This window comes from Pantherophis guttatus, chromosome 4, assembly GCF_059756535.1.
Source record: "Pantherophis guttatus breed Tessera chromosome 4, ASM5975653v1, whole genome shotgun sequence".
Taxonomy (NCBI): domain Eukaryota; kingdom Metazoa; phylum Chordata; class Lepidosauria; order Squamata; family Colubridae; genus Pantherophis; species Pantherophis guttatus.
Window position 1 is genome coordinate 147526663 of NC_142066.1, and position 22840 is coordinate 147549502.

A 22840-nucleotide genomic window follows, 5' to 3' on the forward strand; every position below is an offset into this window, starting at 1 on the left:
AGAAGGGGAGAGAAGGTGGCAGAAGAGAGCAGAAGGGAGTAAGAAGGAGGGAAGAGGAAGGAGGAAGATGGTGGGAGAAGGTGGGAGGATGGTGGATGGAAGGGGAGGAGGAGGAGAGGGAGAGGGAGAAGGAGAAGAAGAAGAGGAGGAGGAGGAGGGGGAGGGGGAGGGGGAGGAGGAGGAAGAATTATTGAAATATGACTTGGGCAAACATTTTAATATTTTTTAATGCATGCTCAACTTGATTTGCTCCTATTTTGAAACCTTTACTGAGACACGGATGCAAGGGTGTCTACAAAGATGGTGTCAAGAAAGCCAAGTCGATGCTTTCATAAGATGTTCATGTAGTTCTTGCTGCCATCTTGTCTTTTTTGACCTCCCTGCTGTATTGAAAGACTGCAATGTGATGAGGAAAGGCTCTGGATGGATTCATATGATCTCAGGCTTTCATAGATGATTTAGAGAGATTCTATAATTCAAAAACTGCAAAAAAAAAAAAAGGCTGGACTTACTGTATAGTAGCCAATTGGATGTTCTGAAAACCTTCAGGCAGGATTGTAATAATTTTAATTATTTGCTAGATTTTTATCTCACTTTTATTACTTTATAAGTAAGTACACCTCTTCTACACTTCTTTTAACTTAAGTCATATCAGGCTCCAAAGAAAACTAATTCTCTACAGTTTAGAACAGGTGTGTCCAACCTGAGACCTGTGGATCGTATGCAGCTCTGGACAGATAGTAATGCCATCCCACAAGATTTCAAAGTTTTAACTTTATGTGATTTATATACATTAACTATATTACATATTTTATAGGTGGCCCAAGACAATTCCTCTTTACTCAGTGGCCCAGGCAAACTGGAAGGTTGGACACACATGGCTTAGAATATAAAATAAGTGGTTTCTTTTATTTGTCTACTATCAACCAGGTAGTAAAATCCTTGCTTCTAATATTGCAAAGTTCAGAATGTCTGCAGGGTACCAATAAGAAAATCAAAGGTGACTCATTTTTAATTATGGGGCCAAATTTATATATATCTTTTTAATTGTATTTTAATGTTTGTAGTTTATGCTTTTACTTGGCTGTTCACTGCCTTGAGTCCTCAGGGAGAAGCGCGGTATACAAATTTAAAAATAAATAAATAAATAAAATAAATATATAAATAGGGGAGGGGGCTTCAGTTGTGTTGCCAGAGCTGCCTCTTCCCTTTTTTTAACTGGAGGAGGAGGATTTTTATCTGAAAAAAATCAGAAGTCTGGTAGCATCTTTTCCAACAAACACATTTTATTAAGAGCCAGAAGGAGGTTTTTCTAAGATGTAGTTTATCTCATCAGTTGTAAAGAATGGTTTGATGTAGGATTCAAACTGGGATGGGGTGGTGGTGGAAAGAGGTTGTTTAGGCAAATGCAGGTTTTATGTGAGACAAATTATTAGGTCATGGGTTAACAAAATTGTATTTTGGAATTTTTCATATTCCTTTCTTGATATTTTAAACAACCACAGATGGACCCAGGAGATAATTTCTACAGTAACTGGTTTTCATAAACAGTCAATATGATAGTGAACTCTTGCAGTCTGTTTCCTGTCAAGTATTGATAATCTGATTATATAAAATGCTGGGAAACATCCTTGGGGCTTCTGGCTCACTTGTCAGCTTTTAAGTCAGAGGTACTTCTGGCCACTAGGTGACAGCACTGGTAATGGTTGGTTGGGAGAACACCAGGTAATTCAAGGTGAAGGGCCCCAGATTAGACTGGGATGTACTGTAAAGTGATGAAAGCTATTTTCATATTTTGCATAGATGTATTTTGTACCGCCATAGAACTAAATTTGATTCAAAACATACTTGACTCCTGAGTGACTGAATTTTAAGTTGGTTTATCTTTAGATTTGCATTACCAATACAGCTTGGAGTTTTATGCACAACTACCCTGTTTCCCCCAAAATAAGACATTCCCTGATAAAAGCCCAATTGGGCTTTGAGTGCAGGGCAATCAGGCGAAGTGCTTATTTCAGGGTTCAGAAAAATGTAAGAGAGGGTCTTATTTTGGGGGAAACACAGTAGTAGTAGTCCGAAATTTAAACCAAGTGTGGAAAAGGATCTTGCAGTTTCTCTGTCTCTCCACAATTTTCCTCTTCCTCACCCTCAAATCTGGTAAATAGACATCTATTGCCTAGTGGTCACAGCTGAGAGTAAGAGTCAAAGTCTAGTCTGATTTTATATTTACATTTCATTTGTAAGCCAAATGAGATGTAATTAATCAGAGATCCTTTCAGTTTGATCTATTTTCCACCTCTACGCCACATTAAAAGCTTAATGATGACTTTTGATGTCCTACATTTTTGAATAAACATTTCCATGATGGAACCTGCTAAGTTGAGGAGGTGATGGCCACTACCAGGACATCAAACACTCACGCCCAATAACCTCTTGGAGAGGAGGCTGCAAAACATGATAACGGTGTACTCTTTGCAGAATCAAAGAAGGCATGAAATCCTCCCCCCCACCCAAACCAGAGGAGCTCCAACACACTGCCAGCTCCACAGCTTGACTTCTTCTGACCAGACGCTGCGGGCATCCTTGGGTCGCATCTTCCTACTTCCAGGTTGCACCAGCAAGGAGGAGGGACTAAGGAGGTGTCCAGCCTGGCTCTCTGCAGAGTCTCACACATGGGATAGAGAAGCGCTACGCGCGCTTCTGATGTCCGGCTTTCCAAACGTGTTTTCCTGAAACAAAATGGTGCTTATCTATGTATGTACAATAATCCCAGCCAAGGCAGCAAGGCGGCATTCCGTCTTTTGCTTACACTTAAGGGCATACGGTACAATTTTGAGGGTGCAGGAGGGTGTGGAGACAGATCCAAGGCTTGGGTGGGGTGAGGAGAGGAGGGGAGGCATCAAGAAGCGAGAGCGGGGCCGTGGGCTCCTCAACCGAAGGCCCCGGGCTGCCCAGCCAGGAGGGGCCGGGAGGGGCGAGGCGTAAGGCTACCAAGTCGAGGCATGGTCAAAAGTGCCGGAACCGGCGCTTCCATTTTGGTCGAGGGGCTTCTCTGCACCCGCGCCTCGAATTGGAACAGTTCAGCCGGGGGAGGGAAGCGGGGAACTGAGGCGGGGTCGGGGGACCTGCGCCCGTCTCCCACCTCGGAAAGGAACGCCTAAGGCAGCCACGGGGCGACCGGAGCAGCCTCGCCCGCCGGCCTTTCGGGGCGAGGAAGCGGAGGAGGCGCCTGCGGGGGGGAAGGAAAGAGGGAGGGGCTGAGGCGGGCGAGGGACGGCGCTGGTCGCTGTCCTGGGTCTTGGAGACGCCGGAGCCGGGTGGCGTTGCTAGCCTTGCCCAGCGACGACCCGAGCAGCGGCGCGCATGGACTGAGTGGTCCGCCGGAGTTCGGGGCCAGTACCAGGCAGCCGCGGGCACTTGCCATGGGCCACGCATGACCATGGGGTCGCTCGGCTCCCGCTTGCCTGGCCGCCTGCTGCAGCAGCTGCTTCTGCTCCTCCTCGTCGCCCGGCACCGACCCCTCTTGCGCACTGGAGCCGGAGCCGCGGCTGCGGCCGAGGCCAAATTCGGTGAGTGGCGAGCTCCGGCCGCGGCGGGCGGGCGGGCGGGAAGGGGAGACGCGGCGCGCGCGGCCGAAAACCGGGCAGGAGGAGCCTCGGCCACCGCAGGAGAAATCGGAGAGGGCGGGGAAGGGACGTTGACAGGTGAGCTCAGGCCGCCTACCCGGCCGCCGGTGGGAAAGTAGCTGCGGAGGGAACAGGAAGGGGCTCTGCCAGCTTGGACATCCGAAGAGAGCCTGTGGCGACTGCGGCAGGGAGAGGAAGGGAGCCCGGACAGCCTGGTCTTCGTTTGCGCGCCGAAGCTTCTCGCAGGCCCCTGACATCTTTCCTGCCATCGACATCCTGGCCAGGAAGCGTCCCTTCTGCCCCCACCTTTGTCTGGAAGGTCTTATTCCTCCCCTTTATAATTAACCTGCCCCCTCCCGAATTGCTCCAGAGGTCCACAATGTCCAGTTTGCTTCTTATAATCAGAAACCTATTTATCCCTCCACTTACCTCTTCTATTCACAGTTGGTTCTCTACCATTTCCTACCTGCATGTAGCTCCTGGTGAAACCCAACCTGTTTCTGATGTTGCCATCTCAGGTTCCTCAGCAGCCCACTTCTGTATTACAACCCCCCCCCCCAGTTCTCCCACCTGCTAGATGAAATAAGGTATCTTAATTATGTACACACTTACAGTCCCAAGTTAAATTCCACCAGAGTCATCAAAAAGCATGTTCTGGCTTGGCACTGCCATTATATTTCCAAAAAAGGCCTAAACCAGCTGCTTTAAGAATAAGAATCTCTTGGTGCATTTGAAGATTAAAAAGTCATCTTCATGAAATATAATTCACACAAACAGACTTATTTGGATACTAGTTTGCTATTACAGTCACTAATTTTGAATGCCATACTGGTTTCAAGGGGTGCATCTATATCTAAAGGCTTTACTGCACTTCTGTCAGATGTTATAAATAATTTGAGAATGCTAAAGTTGCCTACTGACTCCATTCTCTTATAAATGATTCTTACTAAATGATTATTCACTAAACCCTCCTCACATTGAGTGCTTCTTTCATGCAATCATTTGCCATTGCTTTGTCCATTCAGAACTTTTTCTCCTGAATTAAATCTGGCATGAAATCTGTCTGATATACTCAACTCAAAGACAAGTTATAGAAATAAAATCATATTACACTATGGAATCATTTGGGCCACCCACTATTTCCACTGGAGATTCAGCATGTTGCCAGGTGATTATTCCATTTTTTTAATCAAACCAGGTAATGTCACTTCTATAACTTAATTATCCTTATAATGAGATGAAAACTTTATACTTGTATATATATATATTCCATTCATTGGTCTTTCTTTCTGTTCTTTTTACCTCTTTCATGTGGAGTTCAGACTTTCCAGTCAAATAATTCCTAACATTCATATTCATGAATTGTGAGGTGTTATAATTGGCATATAACTTAATATTATGTGAGCCTAGCTATAGTGGCTTATGAAACCAAATAGTTTATAACTTGCTAGAGTTCTGACAAGTTGTCACTTCCAACTGAAATCTTATTTAACAACACAGCCACATGTTGAGATCTTTAATGATCACTGTTTGTGCTACTGTAAGAAATGTTTCAAAATCAGATTTAATAGAGAGTAATCACTAAATAATCTCCCCAAATTAAGAAAATTTCAAATATAGTTGTATTGGAATGTTCAGCAAACATATCTTCAGGTTTCCTTTCCTTTTAAATAGTTCTGAATGCTAACTCTTAATCTTTTAAAAACCCGTCTCACTCATTCAGCTCTTTGATTCTCATGGTATCTGAGTTCCAAGAATTAGACATTTTCAAACTGTAATCCTATATTTTAACTGCAGTCTTAACATTAATCTAACAAATCAGGTTCATCTAATTTATAAAAGAATATACGGTATCTTGAAGATTCCACAGGAAGATCTTGCTAAAAGAACATCTTGGAATGTGTGTGTGTTTGTGTCTGTGCAAAAGTGTGTGTGTGTGTGTGTGTGTGTGTGTCTGTGTGTGTGTGTGAAGGGAGGAGTGTGTGTGTTTGGGAATGAAGGGTCAAAAAAGTTAAGAGGTCAAATAATTTGGTTAAATTGTTCCTATATTTGTAGGTTGTTCTTCCAAGACATTCATCATATCCCATGTTTCTACTTTATTGTATTTAAAATAACCCTAGAAAAGAGCATATCTTTCTATATATGTGCATATTTTTATGTGTTAGTATATGCATGCAAAAATAAGACCCTGTCTTATATTTTTTTGAACCCTGAAATAAGCGCTTAGCCTTATTGCCATGTGCTCAAAAGCCCGATTAGGCTTATTATCAGGGGATGTCTTATTTTGGGGAAAACAGGGCAGGAAATAGTTATTATAACCTTTAATTCAGGAGCAAAAGGCAGTGAATATAGTGCTTTGACCTCCTATTTTTTCCCACAACAGCCTTGTAAGGTAGATAGGGCTGTGAGAGAGTTGATTGGCCCTGAATCCTTCATTGATTGACAGGAAATCTGAAACTTGGTCTTCCTATCATAGTCTAAGAATTTAACCCCTACACAGGTTTTCATGACTGGGTTCACACATTCTTAATCATGGATCCTTGTATAAGACACAATTGCTTGAGTTCATAGAACATAGCAGAGTCAGAAACTATGGTGTGCAAGTTCTGATCGTTGTATTCACATAACCCAATAAAATCAAACAATCCCCATTAAGTACATAGTGCAATGAATGGAGCTAGCCTAAAAGTGCCCACAGTAAGCAGATAACTGATTTTCATGAATGAATCTTGTAATTTCCATTAAAAAAAATCACATCCTAAAAAAGACTGACAAAGGTCTATTAAATCCCAAATATCATATATCACGTACCAAACATTTGATTCATAGTTATTATTGTAATTGTTTACTCCAAATATATTGGGAAAAAAACACCATTCCTTTTTATGAAGAAATTGGAGAACCTGCAGTTTCATAACAACCTTTATAAGCTCTCTCTTTTTTTATTTTATGAAAGAGCAAGTTAATTCAGCTTTTGTCCTTGAACTGCTTTATAAGACTATCAGGAACGAATAAATGAATCAGTATTTATACATTGTTGTTCAAAGTTCTATTGTTGTTCAAAGCACACTGAAATAATTCATTTTAATGTTTGTTTTCTAGGCTAAAAAGATAAGCTAGTTGGAATTAAGCTAGGATTATTTACAGGACATTTCAAGCTACAGTTTAAAAGAATTTAGGAGGACATTTTACAAAAAGAATGGACAGACAATTTATGGAAGATCTTGAGCATGGCTTCATTTATGATTGACCTCAGATTATTTTTCTTAGATCATATGAAAGGGTGCATTTTTCCAGAAAAATACATAATGCATTTGGATATTTTTTGATGGTATATTTTAATTGATTGAAATATCTCGGGGTACTTTTATTTATCTTACTTTGCTATTGAATATGAATTGAAGATAATAACTGGAATATATGAATATAGTTTTTCCTGTTTAGTTTTATAAAAGTCTGTGTACCTAAACTGATTTGCAATTCATTTTCCTTTGAATTAAAAAAAACAACAACCTCAGTTTCAACTATAAAAATCACTCTTATTTTTTTTTGTTTTGTTTAATTGGGAAATTAAAATTCCAGGAAAAAATAAAGACAACAAACATTTGTCCTAATGTGTGGAAATAATGTTTATATTTTTATGATTCATTTTTACAAAATTATTTTCTGTAACAATTCTATGTAATAAAATTTGGCAATGAGAAAAACGCCATACTCTGAGGGATTTTTTTTAGGAGGGTATATTTAGTAATGGTTAAAGCAACAATATATCATTTAAAAACAAACTACTAGAAAAGATAAAGAAAATTTTAGAAGCAAAAAACTGGTGAACTAAAGACAGGAGGAACGGAAAGATTTAAGAAGACTAGATAGATCGTGGGACTCAAATCACACAAGTGTCTCTAAGGAAAGTATTGGGAATGAAAGTATAAAACAGATGATAAGCTGTCTAATCTCCAAAACTGGAAGATCACAAGAAAGCTTTTGAGAAGAACATAGCATTTCTTAAAATTAGCATAATTAACATACTGTATCAAAGAGGACATTACACTTCAATACTTGAAGAAGTCACAGACAGGTAAAATTTAGGGCAGGAAAAAGCAATACTACTACATAAATATGATGATGATTATGATGTTATCCATTCAGTCATGTCCAACTCTTGGCAATTCTATGAATAGGCCGGATCTCTCCATATCTTCAGATCTTGTACTGCAGGGGTGTCAAACTCAAGGCCCACAGGCCAAATTTGGCCCGCAGGTGCTTAGATCTGGCCTGCAATGCTGGTCTAGAAATAGCAAAGGACTGGCCCGCGGTGCCTCTGCTAGTGAAAATGGGGCAGAAGGGGCCCTGCGCATGGCCCCCATATCCCGTTTTGGCCAGCAGGGTGCTGCAGGAGGCATCCGTCCTGTCTGCTTTCCGTCCCGTCTGGCCCCCAGAGGACAACTACAATGCTGATCCGGCCCTTGAAGAAATCCAGTTTGACAGACACCCCTGTTGCACTGCTTCTTTTAGTTGTTCTATTCTCTGTCAGGGGAAATCCTAATATGTGCAGCTATTTAAGGAACTAGATTCTGGAGAGCTTTTGAACAGCAGGGATGGAAGAGTTGAGAAGTGATGTTGTGGAAAGTGGGACAACGTGTGTTCAGGATGAAGATGGATTTCCAGTTGGTAAGACTGGAAGATTTTGGAGTGGAGTTCTGAGATAAAAAGTTTAAGATAATGGCAAAAAAAAATTGTTACATAGCTAAAATGTGTTTTAAAATATTTTTTGCAATAAATGTTGTATTTTATTCACAATGTTAACTCCCCCCAAAAAGAAAAGAACAAATACAAGAACAAAGCAAAACTAAATATGACATTAAAAAAAAGAAAAAAATATGTATAGGAAAAAAACAAGATTTTATTTATTTATTTATTTGTTTAAATTTCTATACCGCCCTTCTCCAATGTAGGACTCAGGGCGGTGAACAGCCAAAGTAAAAACAAGACATACATACAAAACATACAAAATCTAAAATCTGTTTAAAATAATTAAATAATTTTGGCCGTAATTAAAACATTTCAATTTAAAATCCGTTTAAAATTTGACTCAAGCCAGCCCAGCTAGTTGAAATAAATGGGTTTTTAGGGCCCGCCGAAAAATCCGGAGGTCTGTTATTGTACGTAGCTCTGGGGGGAGGTTGTTCCAGAGGGTGGGCGCCGCCACAGAGAAGGCTCTCCCCCTGGGGGTCGCCAGCCGACATTGTCTGGCGGACGGCACCCTGAGGAGGCCCACTCTGTGGGAGCGTACTGGCCGGTGGGAGGCTATTGGTGGCAGAAGGCGGTCTCGTAAGTACCCCGGCCCTAAGCCATGGAGCGCTTTAAAGGTGGTCACCAACACCTTGAAGCGCACCCGGAAGACCACCGGGAGCCAGTGCAGCTCGCGCAGGAGAGGTGTCACGTGGGAGCGCCTCGTCGCCCCCAAAATCCCCCGCGCGGCCGCGTTCTGGACCAGCTGGAGCCTCCGGGTGCACCCCAGGGGGAGCCCCATGTAGAGAGCGTTGCAGTACAACAACAACCCCACATACACATGGATTGTCTCATCTAGTTGAATACTAGGGAAATATATATTCTTGAAATAAATATATTTATTTCAAATATTGTGAAACAGGCCCACAATTTATGATCTACAATTCTGTTTACCCAACCAATTTTACTTGACATCTATCTACTCAATATATTCTGTGTATGTTTGTGTGTATAAAACATGATTAACAGATAAAGCCAACAGCAAGATTAGATTTTAAAGCCCTCTGTTAATAATCTATTATTGTATGTCATTTACAGAATTTTTTTTTTATTTGATTTATATGCCGCCCTTCTCCGGAGACTCAGGGTGGCTTACAATGCGTTATTATAAATTATATAATGGCTTCTGATATACCATAAACCGCCACAATCATTGTCTCTGATCTTTTTAGGATCAAATATTCTTGATTGATTCTTAATGATAAAAAAATAATTTTAATTGGGATCTTTCCCAACAATTGGATCACATTCCCCCAAATCATAAGTCTCTGTTGTAGATATCTCTAAAAAAAACCTCAACAGTTTTCCAACTGGATATAAGTTTATGCTTTTAAATATGTTGAACAAGAGTGATGCTTGATAAACAACAGAGGAAGATAATCAAGAAGATAAACAATTGAAAGGAAGAATGGATATAATTTCAAATTTTGGAGAAATAACTGGAGTGAATGAAATCTCAGAAAAAGAGAGGCCATATCCTGTTGTCTATGAGATTACATAGACAACAGGATATGGCCAATGTGGTAATGACAGTGATGATGAGATTGGATGAAATTGTTCAATTTCAGTTATCCAGGTGTTATTAAAATATGTTGATCTTCTGCTCCCATAATTTCCTGCCAGATCTATTTCTGTGTCCTATAGTTGAAGTTCAATACATCTGGAGGATTCTAGTTTTAGAAAGAAGGCTATAAAGAGAGAAGATTGAGGAATTTCACCATCTACAATAGTTATTCAAGAGGTAGAAGAGGAACATGTGATCTTGCAAATAGGAGAAGGTCAAGATTTTAAACCCTTCTCATAGGTACATTATTTATGTTTGAGTAATAAATGAATTCTTGTTTGGGAATATAATCAAGATTTAATATCCATTATGCTTTAATTCTGTAGTAATATTTGTCTTTCATAAGGACATAAAACTATCCTGCTAGGACAAGACTGCCAGGGGAAAAAAAGTAATTTAATCTCAAATTTCAAGTAGCAGTGTGTCATTTCCCAAAAAATTAGACTAGATTCCACTCTCAGGAAGGAATTTGATATAAGATGTAGGAATCATAATGTAGGTCTGAAATATTTTGTTTGGATTGCCTCCTGTCATGTAACTTGTTTTTAAGTACTTAATCTGCATGCTATATGACATGTGGATAATGACTGTACTCAGAATGTTTTTATTTCAGCAGGAATACAGTCATTGCCATTACGATTGATAAAATGCAGAACTCAGCTTGGAAATTTATGACTGGAATAATTCTGGCAGTGGCTGTTTTGCTGTTGATTCCAGGTCTCTGAGGCTTGGAAAGATATATTCAAATATTTGAAACCCTTAATTTGATAAGCATGAAAGATGAATTTTCCAAGAGTGGCAGTGGCTGGAACCAGAAGAGTAGGCTTCGTATAGATTTTGGCCATAATTAAATAAGAGATCTCTTAAAGAAGGCAACAATTTTAGTTTTGCTGCTAATTGATGACTAGCATTGTCGTCACTGCAGAAATAAACAAGAGCATGAAGCTCTAATTCAAGCCCACTTGCATTAGGGAGAGGATTGAAGCACAAAAATGGAGCTGTTGCTTAAAATAGGAGGTTGGTGCTCTTTGGCGCATGGGGCTGCAAGATAATATGAGAATGAATCCACTACATGGTTTTGCCTAGATCTGAGTGAGCTTGGCCTGAGCTGAAAGAAAGCTTTTTTAGCATTGATATTTGGTAGGCAAAACCTAGATATTTATGCAGAAGACCTGTTGGGGAGATAGAATAGAATAACAGAGTTGGAAGGGACTTTGGAGATCTTCTAGTTCAGCCCCCTGTTTAGGCAGGATACCCTACATTACTTCAGACAAATGGTTATCCAATCTTTTCTTAAAAACTTCCAGTGTTGGAGCATTCACAACTTCTGGAGGCAAGTTGTTCCACTGATTAATTGTTCTAACTGTCAGGAAATTTCTCCTTAGTTCTAAGTTGCTTCTCTCCTTGATTAGTTTTCACCCATTGCTTCTTGTCCTACCCACAGGTGCTTTGGAGAATAGCTTGAGTCCCTCTTCTTTGTGGCAGCCCCTGAGATATCAGAACACTGCTATCATGTTTCCCCTAATCCTTTTTTTCATCAAACTAGACATACCCAATTCCACCAACCATTCCTTATATGTTTTAAATGATTCAATATAGTGCAAAAAAAAAAAATCCTTCCCATAAAGTCTTAAGCCTCTCTCTCTCTCTCTCTCTCTCTCGCTACGATATTTTCTCCATCTGTGTTGCAAGGAGAAAGTTTTAATGACATCCTGGCACAAGAGTGACTATCTTTGTGCACTGTTTGCAATAGAAAGAGTCTTCCGTATTCTTTTGTGTTGCCCTACAGCAGGGCAAGTTGTCCTAATAACACCTTTCTGCTTCTGTGGTTCCACCAACTCTGACAATGACAACATCACCCTCTTTTTAGGTCACTGAATATTTCTGGAAGAGTTGACAAATTTGTTGGAATTTGCTCTTGTCTTCTTCTCAGAGCTGACCGAAAATGATTGATCCTAATTCACCCAGCTTAAGCTTCATGCTTAAAATAGGAGTAGAAAGCACAGTTTCCCAGTTTTTAAGTCTGTACCTTTAATCACTAGATCAAACAGGCTCAAACATATCTCTGTGAAACATTTAATATAATTGCAAGTGGACAGCAGTTTCACAACTGAAGAACAAAAGTACAGATGTTTAATTTGACAAACACCTTGCTTAGGGAAGTATTCCTAGAATTGGTACAGATTTTTAAAGAAAAGTTTTAAGGCCTTCTTGAAGCTTGCCTGGAAATTGCCCCTTTATTTTCTCCATTAGCTGCCAAGAAACAGGATTTACTCAACCCTCTGTTGTTTAGATGAGTTACACTCACTAGTGTAACTAGTGTAGTGTAATACCTCACTAGTGATTGACTATAAAGTTTATGGATCTTGGGAATTAAAGTCCAACGCTTTGGAGGGCAACAGTTAGGATACTTTTTAATTATAAAGTCACTTTATATACTTAATCACTGCTCTCTCTTGAAATGTGAATATTCATAAGTAAGTTACATAAAGTTCTTGCAGAATTGTTAGATTGTAAGGGATTATATGTTTATTTTTATTTAAAGAAAAAGTAATGCTGGATTAGTGTTATTTTATTTGTCATAGTAATAGTAATAGCACTTAGATTTATATACCTCTTTACAGTGCTTTACAGCCCTCTCTAAGCAGTTTACAGAATCAGCATATTGCTCCCAACAATTTGGGTCTGCATTTTACCCACCTTGGAAGAATGGAAGGCTGAGTCAACCTTGAGCCTGGTGAGATTTGAACTATTTTGCTTATGCAAAATTCAAGAGTTTAAAAAGTTTGTTGCTTCTTGGCTTTTTAAAACTGTTTTCAAATCCAATTAATTGGATAATATTGCTACATAACTTCAAACTTCTGTCACTAATCATAATGATAAACGAAATGACAAAAAGTGTCATGATTTCATGATGATTTCATGATTTCATTCTTCAGTCCTTCATGCTTGTGTCACAAGCAATGTTATTGTATTTGAATTGTGATGTCATGACACACATTTTGTAGGTTACTATTATTTCTCTTGTCCCCTCCCATGGGACTCTTCGATCCCCTTTTGTTCTCACTCACTTTTGCTCTGGTATTAAAACTCGTGTTAAAAAGATAGCAAAGAAAGAAAAGTGTTCCTTTTTCAAAATTTTACTTTATTTCCCACTCCCAAGACCCTTTCCCCTGCTCCAGTAAACCAAGATATGAATTTGAGACATTTGCAAAGAAGACTTCAGGTTTATCGAGAAGAATTAATAATTTTCTCCTCCTGTAAAGCAAGAACATTTCTAGCTGTATTTGAAATCTAGTTTGTCTATGAATGATGTAGTTGTGTTAAATTGGTGCTAATGATTGCCTAGCATTGCAGGATGATTCTTTAATTGATAATTCTTGGTATTTCATTAACATTTTTTTAAGTCAACATAGGAATAGTTTTTCCAGAATTTCTGAATATTAAAATCTGTTATTGCTGTTCTTTCATAATGACAAATTTACTAATTTAGATAAGAATAGTAAGAATTAGGTTTAATTCCTCTTACCAACACTTTATTTATTTAGTATTTCTTGCATAGAAAAACACTGACTGGATTGACCGCTGATAACATCTAACATCTAATAATGATACTACTGTGATATGCTGAACCACACTACTGAAATTCTAGACAATAACATTGTTTCAAGAATAGAATAATATGCATATTGAGATTATGGATTCTCCATCTTGAGATTTTTAACAAAAGGTTAGACAACCACTCTTATGGAAAGTTTAATAGGTTTACAGATGACTAGATCAGATGATCTTTGTAGGTCATTCCAACTCTACAATTCTATGATTTCATGGCTATGACTCTCAACTATGTCCCTGTAAACTCAATATGGGAAGCAAGAGTGATTGGTTGAACACTGGAAAAGGTAGAATGTCTTTTGGATGCTTGTATGCGGACTTCCTTTAGGTTGAAACAAGGCTGGTATGATTTATAACTGCAAGGCTGATCTGCATGAATATATGAAGAATATAACCCAGCAGAGAAGCTTAGTGAGAAACCAGCCTGTTCAAAACTTCCTGTGTTTTCACACACTTTAAGAAGCAAAGCAATGGTTTCAATATGTGCAGCTGCAGAATAGATGGAAAAAAGATCAGAAAATTGGTATTACACAAAGTCAAGAAAATTTGATAAAACAAATTAGGGACCAGAGTAAAATGCACATAAAAAGGTTGTATAATATATTGATAGAAATAGACTCGGAGACGGAGTTAGTTAAAGATTGTATGATAAAATGGGCACTAAATTTTGAGGAACCAATAATGATGGAAACATGGGAAAGGATCTGGGTAAGAAATGTAAAATTTAAACAAGCTCAAAATTTGAGAGAAAAATTTTACAAAATGTTTTATAGATGGCATTGGGATCCTAAAAAGTTAGCTTGTATGTACCCAAATCTACAACCCAAATGTTGGAGAAGTGATTGTGTTGATGCTACCTATTTTCATGTTTGGTGGACTTGTAAAAAAGTTAAAGCATTTTGGATAAAAATATGGTGGATTATTCAAAATATTTTTTAAAAAAGGATAAAGTTTACTCCACAGTTGTTTTTGTTAGGTATAATTACAGATTGTATGGTTATAGAGACCAATTTGATTCTGAACTTAATAACTGCAGCAAGACTCTTGGCGCAGTACTGGAAGAAGGAAGATTTACCTACTATTCAAGAATGGACATTAAAAGTAGTAAATTTAGCAGAAATGGCAAAAATTTCAGCATATCTAAAGGACCATTCAAATGAGAAATATATGTTAGAATGGAGAAGATGGATTGATTATATTCAAGGCAAATATCGGACTAAAAAATTTCAAATAGCTTATGAATGATCAAAGAGATTTTATAAAGTACTTAAATTTAGTTTAGTAAAAGGGGAGTTAAAAGTTCAAGAGGGGGATAGGAGGCTATAGATAATTAGCTTATGTTAGCTTATGATTGTCAAATGTTATACCCTGTATTTTGCTCTGGTAAGTGCAGGGGGAGGGGGAGGGGAGGGCTGGAAGGGGAGGAGGGAGGGGGAAGGGGAAATGTCTGTAAAACTTTTTAAAACTTTTCAATAAAAAAAAAAATAAGCAAAGCAAGCTGTAGAATCCAAAAAGTATTAGTAACATAAATCCATAGCAATGGTGGAATTCAAATTTTTTAAATTACCGGTTCTGTGGGCGTGGCTTGGTGGGCGTGGTGTGGCTTGATGAACATGGCAGGGTAAGGATACTGCAAAATCTCCGTTCCTTCCCCACTCTAGGGGAAGGATACTGCAAAATATCTCCATTCCCACCCCACTCTGGGCCAGTCAGAGGTGGTATTTGCCAGTTCTCTGAACTACTCAAAATTTCCGCTACCGGTTCTCTAGAACCCATGAGAACCTGCTGAATTTCCCCCCTGATCAGGGGTAGGTTCTAAATTTTTTTTACTACCAGTTCTGTGGGTGTGGCTTATTGTGTGGGCGTGGCTTGATGGTCATGTGACAATCAAGCCACGCTGGGGGCAATAAGCTGACTTTGTATAAATATACAAAAGTATGAAGGCTATTGCTTAACGCATTGTAAGCTGCCCTGAGTCTCCGGAGAAGGGCGGCATATAAATTAAAGCAAAATAAATAAATAAATAAATGTGACAATTCTTTAGGATTTAGCAGAGGTACTGGTCGGCCAGGCTTTTAACTGCTTGCAGAGCTGTATCGGTCTACTCATTTGTTTTTGGAGGCACTCATCTACTCATTTGTTTTTGGAAGCACCAGTCTACCCATTTATTTTTGCAGGCACCGGTCTACCCATTTATTTTTGCAGGCACCGGTCTACCCATTTATTTTTGCAGGCACCGGTCTATCACCACACTGCCTTTTAACACTGATCAGCTGTAGGGCGACCCTTTGAAGCCCCGCGGCAAGAGTTTCTAGCTGATCAGCTGGGATTCGAGAGGCAGCAATAGATTCGGGGTTGGGCCAAATAAAAGGTAAGAATAACTGGGGGGGGGGCGGGGGGGCAGAACTGGTTCAGTGATGTCATATCGTCACCGCTACCGGCTCGGCAGAACCAGGTGGAACCGGGAGGAACCCACCACTGCCCCAGATCCATAGTTTTGAAAAAGAATATCCTATTTTCACCTAGGGTAAATGCTCAGAGAAAACACTGAGAAAATCGTTGCATATCACAGCAGTGATTTCAAAATAACATATGATTCTCCAAATCAAAAGAAAGCAGCTAAGACAGAAGTACCATATTTTTCAGGAGTATAGGATGCACCTTTTTTCCCCAAAAAAGAAGGTGAAAATCTGGGTGCATTTTATACTCTGAATGTAGCCCCGCCCAGCTTCTCAAACGGAGGTTTCAGAGGCTGAAAAAAGTATTAGAAACGAAGCTATGAAAAAAAGCCTCCAAACAGAGCTTCAGAAAAAAAGCCTCAGAAACAGAGCTTCAGAGCCTTTTTTTCTGAAGCTCTGTTTCGTAGGATTTCAGAAGCAGAAAAATAAAGCAAAAAAAAAGCAAGGTACAGAGCTCACAACCAACGAACCTGTTGCTAAAATTCACCTTTGGGAACAGTTGATTGGGGGTATTCTGGAGGCCGATTCACCCACTCAGCTTTTTTCTTATTTTCCTCCCCAAAAATAAGGTGCATCTTATACTCCGGTGTGTCTTATACTCTGAAAAATACGGTAATAAATCTAGGTAACCAATTGTTTTGGATTTAATGCTTGAATTTAATGCTCACTATTATAAGTATATTATGTGAGGGGTTCAAAATCACTCAGATTGTTTTAATGCCTAAGGAAGGACCTAGAACTGATGATCTCGCAGTTTCCAGTCCAGCATCTTAACCATTGCATCAAATGACTTTTAATTATATCATTTATTTGTTATTTAAAAATATATGATTGTCCAAATTACACGTGGTGCCTCCAGGTGGTGTATTTGCAATCAGCTTCATTGTATTCTATTTACCTTATATTTAGTTTTTCTATTTCTGTTTTTCAACTTTCCCTAAACTTTTTGAAATAACCCCAAACCTACCCAGATAAATCAAAATGGGCTCAATGCAGACAGAAACTTAAAGTCACTGAGGCTTCATAGACTTTGCTAATAGCACTACTTTTAGCATAACCTAAATACCTCTCTTAAATCAGCTCATAAAGCTGTGCTTCACTGCTTTGAACTTTCCAGAGCTCACATCTAAGCTGTTTGAGGTGTAGGGGAAAAAAGCTTCATAATTGGACATCAGGAGGATGATTAAACTTTCCTCCCAACTGGAGGTCTTTTATGTAGCCAAAGGAAAATAATGTTTTTCAGTTTTATACCATAGTAACTGACTGTACTCTTCTAAAGGGATAGTGAACATAAAAGGTTTTACTTTCATCTGCTTTTGACATCAGAGTATCTGCTGCATCTTTAAAGATATAGAGATTATGTTTCTACTGAATCAGACAAGGTTTTTTTTTTTAAGTATCAGGAATTCATTGGCTGGTCTTACATTAATTTATTTTAGTGCCTCTAACAAACTGAGAATCACAGATAGAAGATATTGTTATATTTGTATTGCCGAAATCTCTCACATAATTAATACAAAGATCTACTTTCTTTTTATCATACCCTTTAATTATACAGGTAGTCCTTGACTTATAACCATTTGTTTAGCGGGGATTATAACAGCATTGAAAAATTTATTTATTTATTTATTTATTGGTTCGATTTATATGCCGCCCTTCTCCAGAGACTCAGGGCGGCTTACAATGCATTAAGCAATAGCCTTCATACATTTGTATATACCTGCTTAGTAGGGCTTTTGGCCCCCCTAAGCGGTGTTCTTTTTTATACAAAGTCAGCTTATTGCCCCCACAAACTGGGTCCTCATTTTGCCTACCTTGAAAGGATGGAAGGCTGAGTCAACCTTGAGCCTGGTGAGATTTGAACTTGCAGTAATTTCAGGCAGCTGGTGTTACTTAACAGTGCTTTAGTCTGCTGTGCCACCAAATCAAAAAAGTAATTTGTTGCACTTATAACTGTTGAGGATCCTTAGAATATAGAATAACAGAGTTGGAAGGGACCTTGGAGGTCAAACCAGTGGGCGAACCGGTAGCAAAGGTAAGTGAAACCCACCCCTGATCCAAACCCTGTTCGAGCAGGAGACCCTATACCAGGGGTGTCAAATTCGTTTTCAATGAGGGCTGCATGTCTTTGAACTTGAGGGGGGGGCATGGCCAGGGGGAGGCATGGTGAGCTTGACATCGCTTGTGTTGGGGGCGCCTGTGATGGCCCGAGTGCTCTGTCAGCAAAAACGGGTTCCCGAGCTCTATTTTCAGCTATGACTGCCTTCTGCAGCCCTCTGCCAGCGAAAACAGAGCTCAGGGGCACGCACATGGCCCCCCAAGCTCCGTTTTCGTTGGCAGATGTTGTGTTCGGCGGCCCCGGCAACCGGGGACGCCACTCCGTGATTGGCCAAGAGGCATGGCCTCCCTAAAGCGGGAGTATCTGTGGTTGCTGATTGGTTACTGTTGGACAAGCTAAGCATTATAAATAGGCTGTCAGTTCTCCTCAGCCTGGTTCGCGTTTTCTCAATGCCTGTTGCTGTTTAATAAAGTGTTCTGTTTAAACGCAATCTCGTCCTAATTCATGCCTGAACGAACTATTTAACAGCAGAGGGCTGCAAGAGGCCATTGCAGCTGAAAATGGAGACTGGGAGAACCGTGTGTGGCCCTCCTGATCGCAATTGTCAGTGACAGAGGAACCATGGCCGGACCTTTGCTGTTTCCAGGGTGGCCCTGCGGGCCAGATCTAAGCACCTTGTGGGCCAGATATAGCCCACGGGCCTTGAGTTTGACACCCCTGTCCTATACTATTTCAGACAAATGGCCCTTGTTAAAAGCTTCCAATGATGGGAGCGCTCACAACGTCTGAAAGCAAGCCACTCCCTGGTTAATTGTTCTCACTGTTAGGAAATTCCTCCTTAGTTTTATGTTGCTTCTCTCCTTTTTTAGTTTCCACACGTTGTTTTTTGCCATGCCTTGTGGTGCTCTGGAAAATAGATTGACCCCTTCTATGTGGCAGCCCCTCAAATATTGAAACACTGCCATCATGTCTCCCTTGGTCCTTCTTTTCACTAGAGTAGACATACCGAATTCCTGCAACTATTCTTCATATGTTTTAGTCTGCAGCCCCCTAATCATCTTTGTTTCTCTTTTCTGCATTTTTGCCAGAATCTCAACATTTTTATATTGTGGTGTCCAAAACTAGATGCAATATTCGAAAGGTGGTCTTACCAAGGCTTCATAAAGTGATACTAATATTTCAACTGATCTTGATTCTATCCCTCTATTAATGCAGGATTGCATTGGCTTTTTTGGCTGCTGCCATGTGATTATATTTCAGGTGCTTGGCAATCAGTATATATTGATGATTGATGATCATCTGATTTGCCAGCTGATTTCTGACAAACAAAATCAGTTTGCTTAATGACAATGAGATTCATTTAAGATATACAGTGATTCACTTAAGAGTTGCTTTGTTTAGAAAAAATAGTAATTCTGATCCCAATTGTGATCATAAGTCAAGGACTACCTGTAGGGTATCCCAAAGTCATTTGTATCTGTTTAGCATAAACCCTATAAACCATGTTTCCATGTTTTTAAAAACATTTGAAATATTTCATTGCTAATTTTTTCTTCCTATTTGTTCCTATTTTAAAGGTGATAAAATATTTTTGTATATATTTATGTTTGTAATATTTATATAACCAACATTTTTCTTGCTCAGATATGTTCTCTTCAGAGGTGGTATTCAGCAGGTTCTGACCAGTTCTGGAGAACCTGTAGCGGAAATTTTGAGTAGTTCAGAGAACCGGTAAATACCACCTCTGCCTGGCCCCATCCCCATCTATTCTATGCCTCCTGAGTCCCAGTTGATCGGGAGGAAATGAGGATTTTGCAATAAACTTCCCCTGGAGTGTGGAGGGAATATAGATTTTACAGTATCCTTCCCCTGCCACGCCCACCAAGCCAAGCCAAGCCACGCCCACCAAGCCATGCCATGGCCACCAAGCCATGCCTACAGAATCGGTAGTAAAATTTTTTGAATCCCACCACTGGTTCTTTCCCTCTTCACTCTTCTTTTACAAATAAACACCTATCAGTCCCAAACACCTATCAGAGAATAAATTTAGCAGTAGAGAATTAAAGCCAGTGGACTTTGCAAATATTGCAATGTCCAGTTTTGAATTCCACATTCAATTATTATAGAGAATGATTAAAAGAAAGGAACTTTTTAAAAAGTCTTTATTTCTTTTGTAAAGAACAAATATTTGCTAATGTTTTACTAGGTTACTATAATTTGCAAACAAAACAAAACAGATTAATCTTAAAACAGCAGAAGTCTGCATTTTTAAGCTCATAGATTCTCATTAGCCTTGAATTTAATCATTTGGTATGTTTGAGAATATATAACTTTGCACATTTTAATTATACTTCAGAAGATATAATTGTAGTTACGATTAATATAAAATGTCCATGTATAAAAAAGTGGTCAACATTTCAGCAATTGGCAACTGACCTGTATTTATGATAGTTGCATCTTAAGGGTCATGGGAGTCACCATTGGTGACTTTCCCAGCTGGCTTCTGACAAGCAAAATCAAAGCTTGTCTTTGATTAATGGCCATGTGATTCTCTTAATAAATATGGCAAAAGTTGTAAAATTAGGTGTGATTTACTTAACAAACATCTTGTTTGGCAATGGAAATGCTGGTCTCAATTCTCATAAACTGAGGACTTCCTATATTGCAATTCCTTGTATGTATTTTAAAATGCAACTGATCACTTCCTTATCCTAGAACCGTGATGGCGAACCTATGGCATGCGTGTCACAGGTGGCACGCAGAGCCATATCAGTGGGCATGCGAGTGTTGCCCTAGCTAAGCTCCGGCGCACATGCACACACCGGCCAGCTGATTTTTGGGCCTACAGGGTCCATCGGAAGTCAGAAAACAAGCTGTTTTCGGCTTCCAGAACGCCTCCGGGGAGGGGGGGGGTTTGGGGAAGGCTGTTTTCGCCCTCCCCAGGCTCCAAGAGAGCCTCTGGAGCCCGGGAAGGGTGAAAAATGGGCCTACCAGGCCCACCATGCCATAAGCAGGGGAAGCGGGCGGGGGGTTGTACACACATGTGTCTGGGGTGGGGCACATTGAATTATGGGTGTGGGCATGTGTGCACGTGACTCCCCCGTGCTCCCCCCGCTTTTGGCACATGACAGCAAAAAGGTTAGCCATCATTGTCCTAGAACATTCTGATATGTATACTAATTAATTTCCCTGGATTTCTTGTACATGATGTGTTCATTTAGATCTGTTGTGGTGGAAAAGAACTTCATTTGTCCCTATAAAGTTAAATACAATTACAACACTAGCAGCAACTATGCAACGATAAAGGACAAATCCTACCTAGTGTTTCCAGCAGAGTACAGAATTTCTAGAAACTGAAATAGTAATTTTATGACTAATAATTAGCAATATCAGTTTATTTCTAATTGTTATCTTCTCCTATTTTTATAGATGTTTCAGTATAAGAAAGTTGTTATTAGAATGCATATAGATCATAATTTCAAAGCTTGGTTAATGGGTAGGAGATTAACTTCCTCCATGAAAGCAGAATGTGTAAATTTATTTACTGTGTTGCTTGACAAGAAGGCAAAAAAGTCCATAGACTTTCCACTGCATGAAGTGATGTATTGATTTAATTTTCTGATTAGGAGAAGGAAGAACTTCATTATCTTAGTATAATAAGAAGGGTGGCATTGTCTATTTATTAAAAAGGCTCACAATGAATTTAAAGCACATTATTTCTCTCCAAGCTGTACTTTAAATAAAACAGGCTTTAAGACCAAAGAGAATGTTATAATAATCTTTGGTTTTGTAAATAAATGGAAAATTAACAGCTATAGATTGTGTAGTGAAGATACACACTCTCATACACATAAAATCTGGTTTATAGGCTGCTTTAAAAGAAGGAGAGATAGTAAAATGTTTCTCATTAATTAAGGACACAACTATCTTCCTTATGAAAGATCCTGTTAAAATTTGATTGCAGTGTACAATCATTTCTCTGTGATTTAGGAGGCCATCTAGTGTTAATAAATTATTAGTTGCACTGAATATTCACTCACAATTTTCCATCATCTTGCAAACATCCTTATTCTTTATAACTGCAGTCCCTGTGAATAAAACTTCATAGGTTTGAAAATATGCAAGATAGGAATAAGGCCACAGCATTTGCTAAATCAAAAAAAATTGAGACAACAAGGAAAAAAGATTTTTTCTGTAAGCCTCTGGTTTGTTTTAGGCACAAAAAGTTTTATTCAGAATTAATATGCAGTAACAAAACATATTTATTTATTAAGAATAAGAAAAAAGAAAAATATCAGTTGGAAAATCCTTCCTTCCTTCCTTCCTTCCTTCCTTCCTTCCTTCCTTCCTTCCTTCCTTCCTTCCTTCCTTCCTTCTTTCTTTCTTTCTTTCTTTCTTTCTTTCTTTCTTTTCTATATACTTACAATGTGCTTACAATGCAGAAAATGTTTAGATTGAAGCAAATCTTTGTGGTCATAGTAAAAAGGAATATATAACAATGAAGTATTTTCTTGCTGGTAATTGCTAACTTTCATCTACATTTGGAGATTGAAAAACATACAGGTAATTTTGATTTATGATCACAATTGAGCCCAAAATTTCTGTTGCTAAGCGAGACAGTTATTAAGTGAGTTTTGCCCCATTTTACAACATTTCTTACCACAGTTGTTAAGTGAATCATTTCTTCTTCTTCTTCTTTTTCTTGTGCCATATTCATCATTGGACT

The 22840-nt window shown here is 39.1% G+C and overlaps 1 protein-coding gene across 1 annotated transcript in view; it reads left to right on the forward strand.

The window, feature by feature from the left end:
- Window positions 1–3125: 3125 nt before the first annotated feature.
- The window catches only part of PTPRN2 (protein tyrosine phosphatase receptor type N2), a 717244-nt gene continuing 697529 nt past the window's right edge, over window positions 3126–22840 (forward strand). Inside the window, exon 1 of the mRNA XM_060683595.2 lies at window positions 3126–3569. Within this exon, the coding sequence (XP_060539578.2) occupies window positions 3434–3569 (136 nt within the window). The 5' untranslated portion in view covers window positions 3126–3433. The remainder of the gene's footprint in view (window positions 3570–22840) is intronic.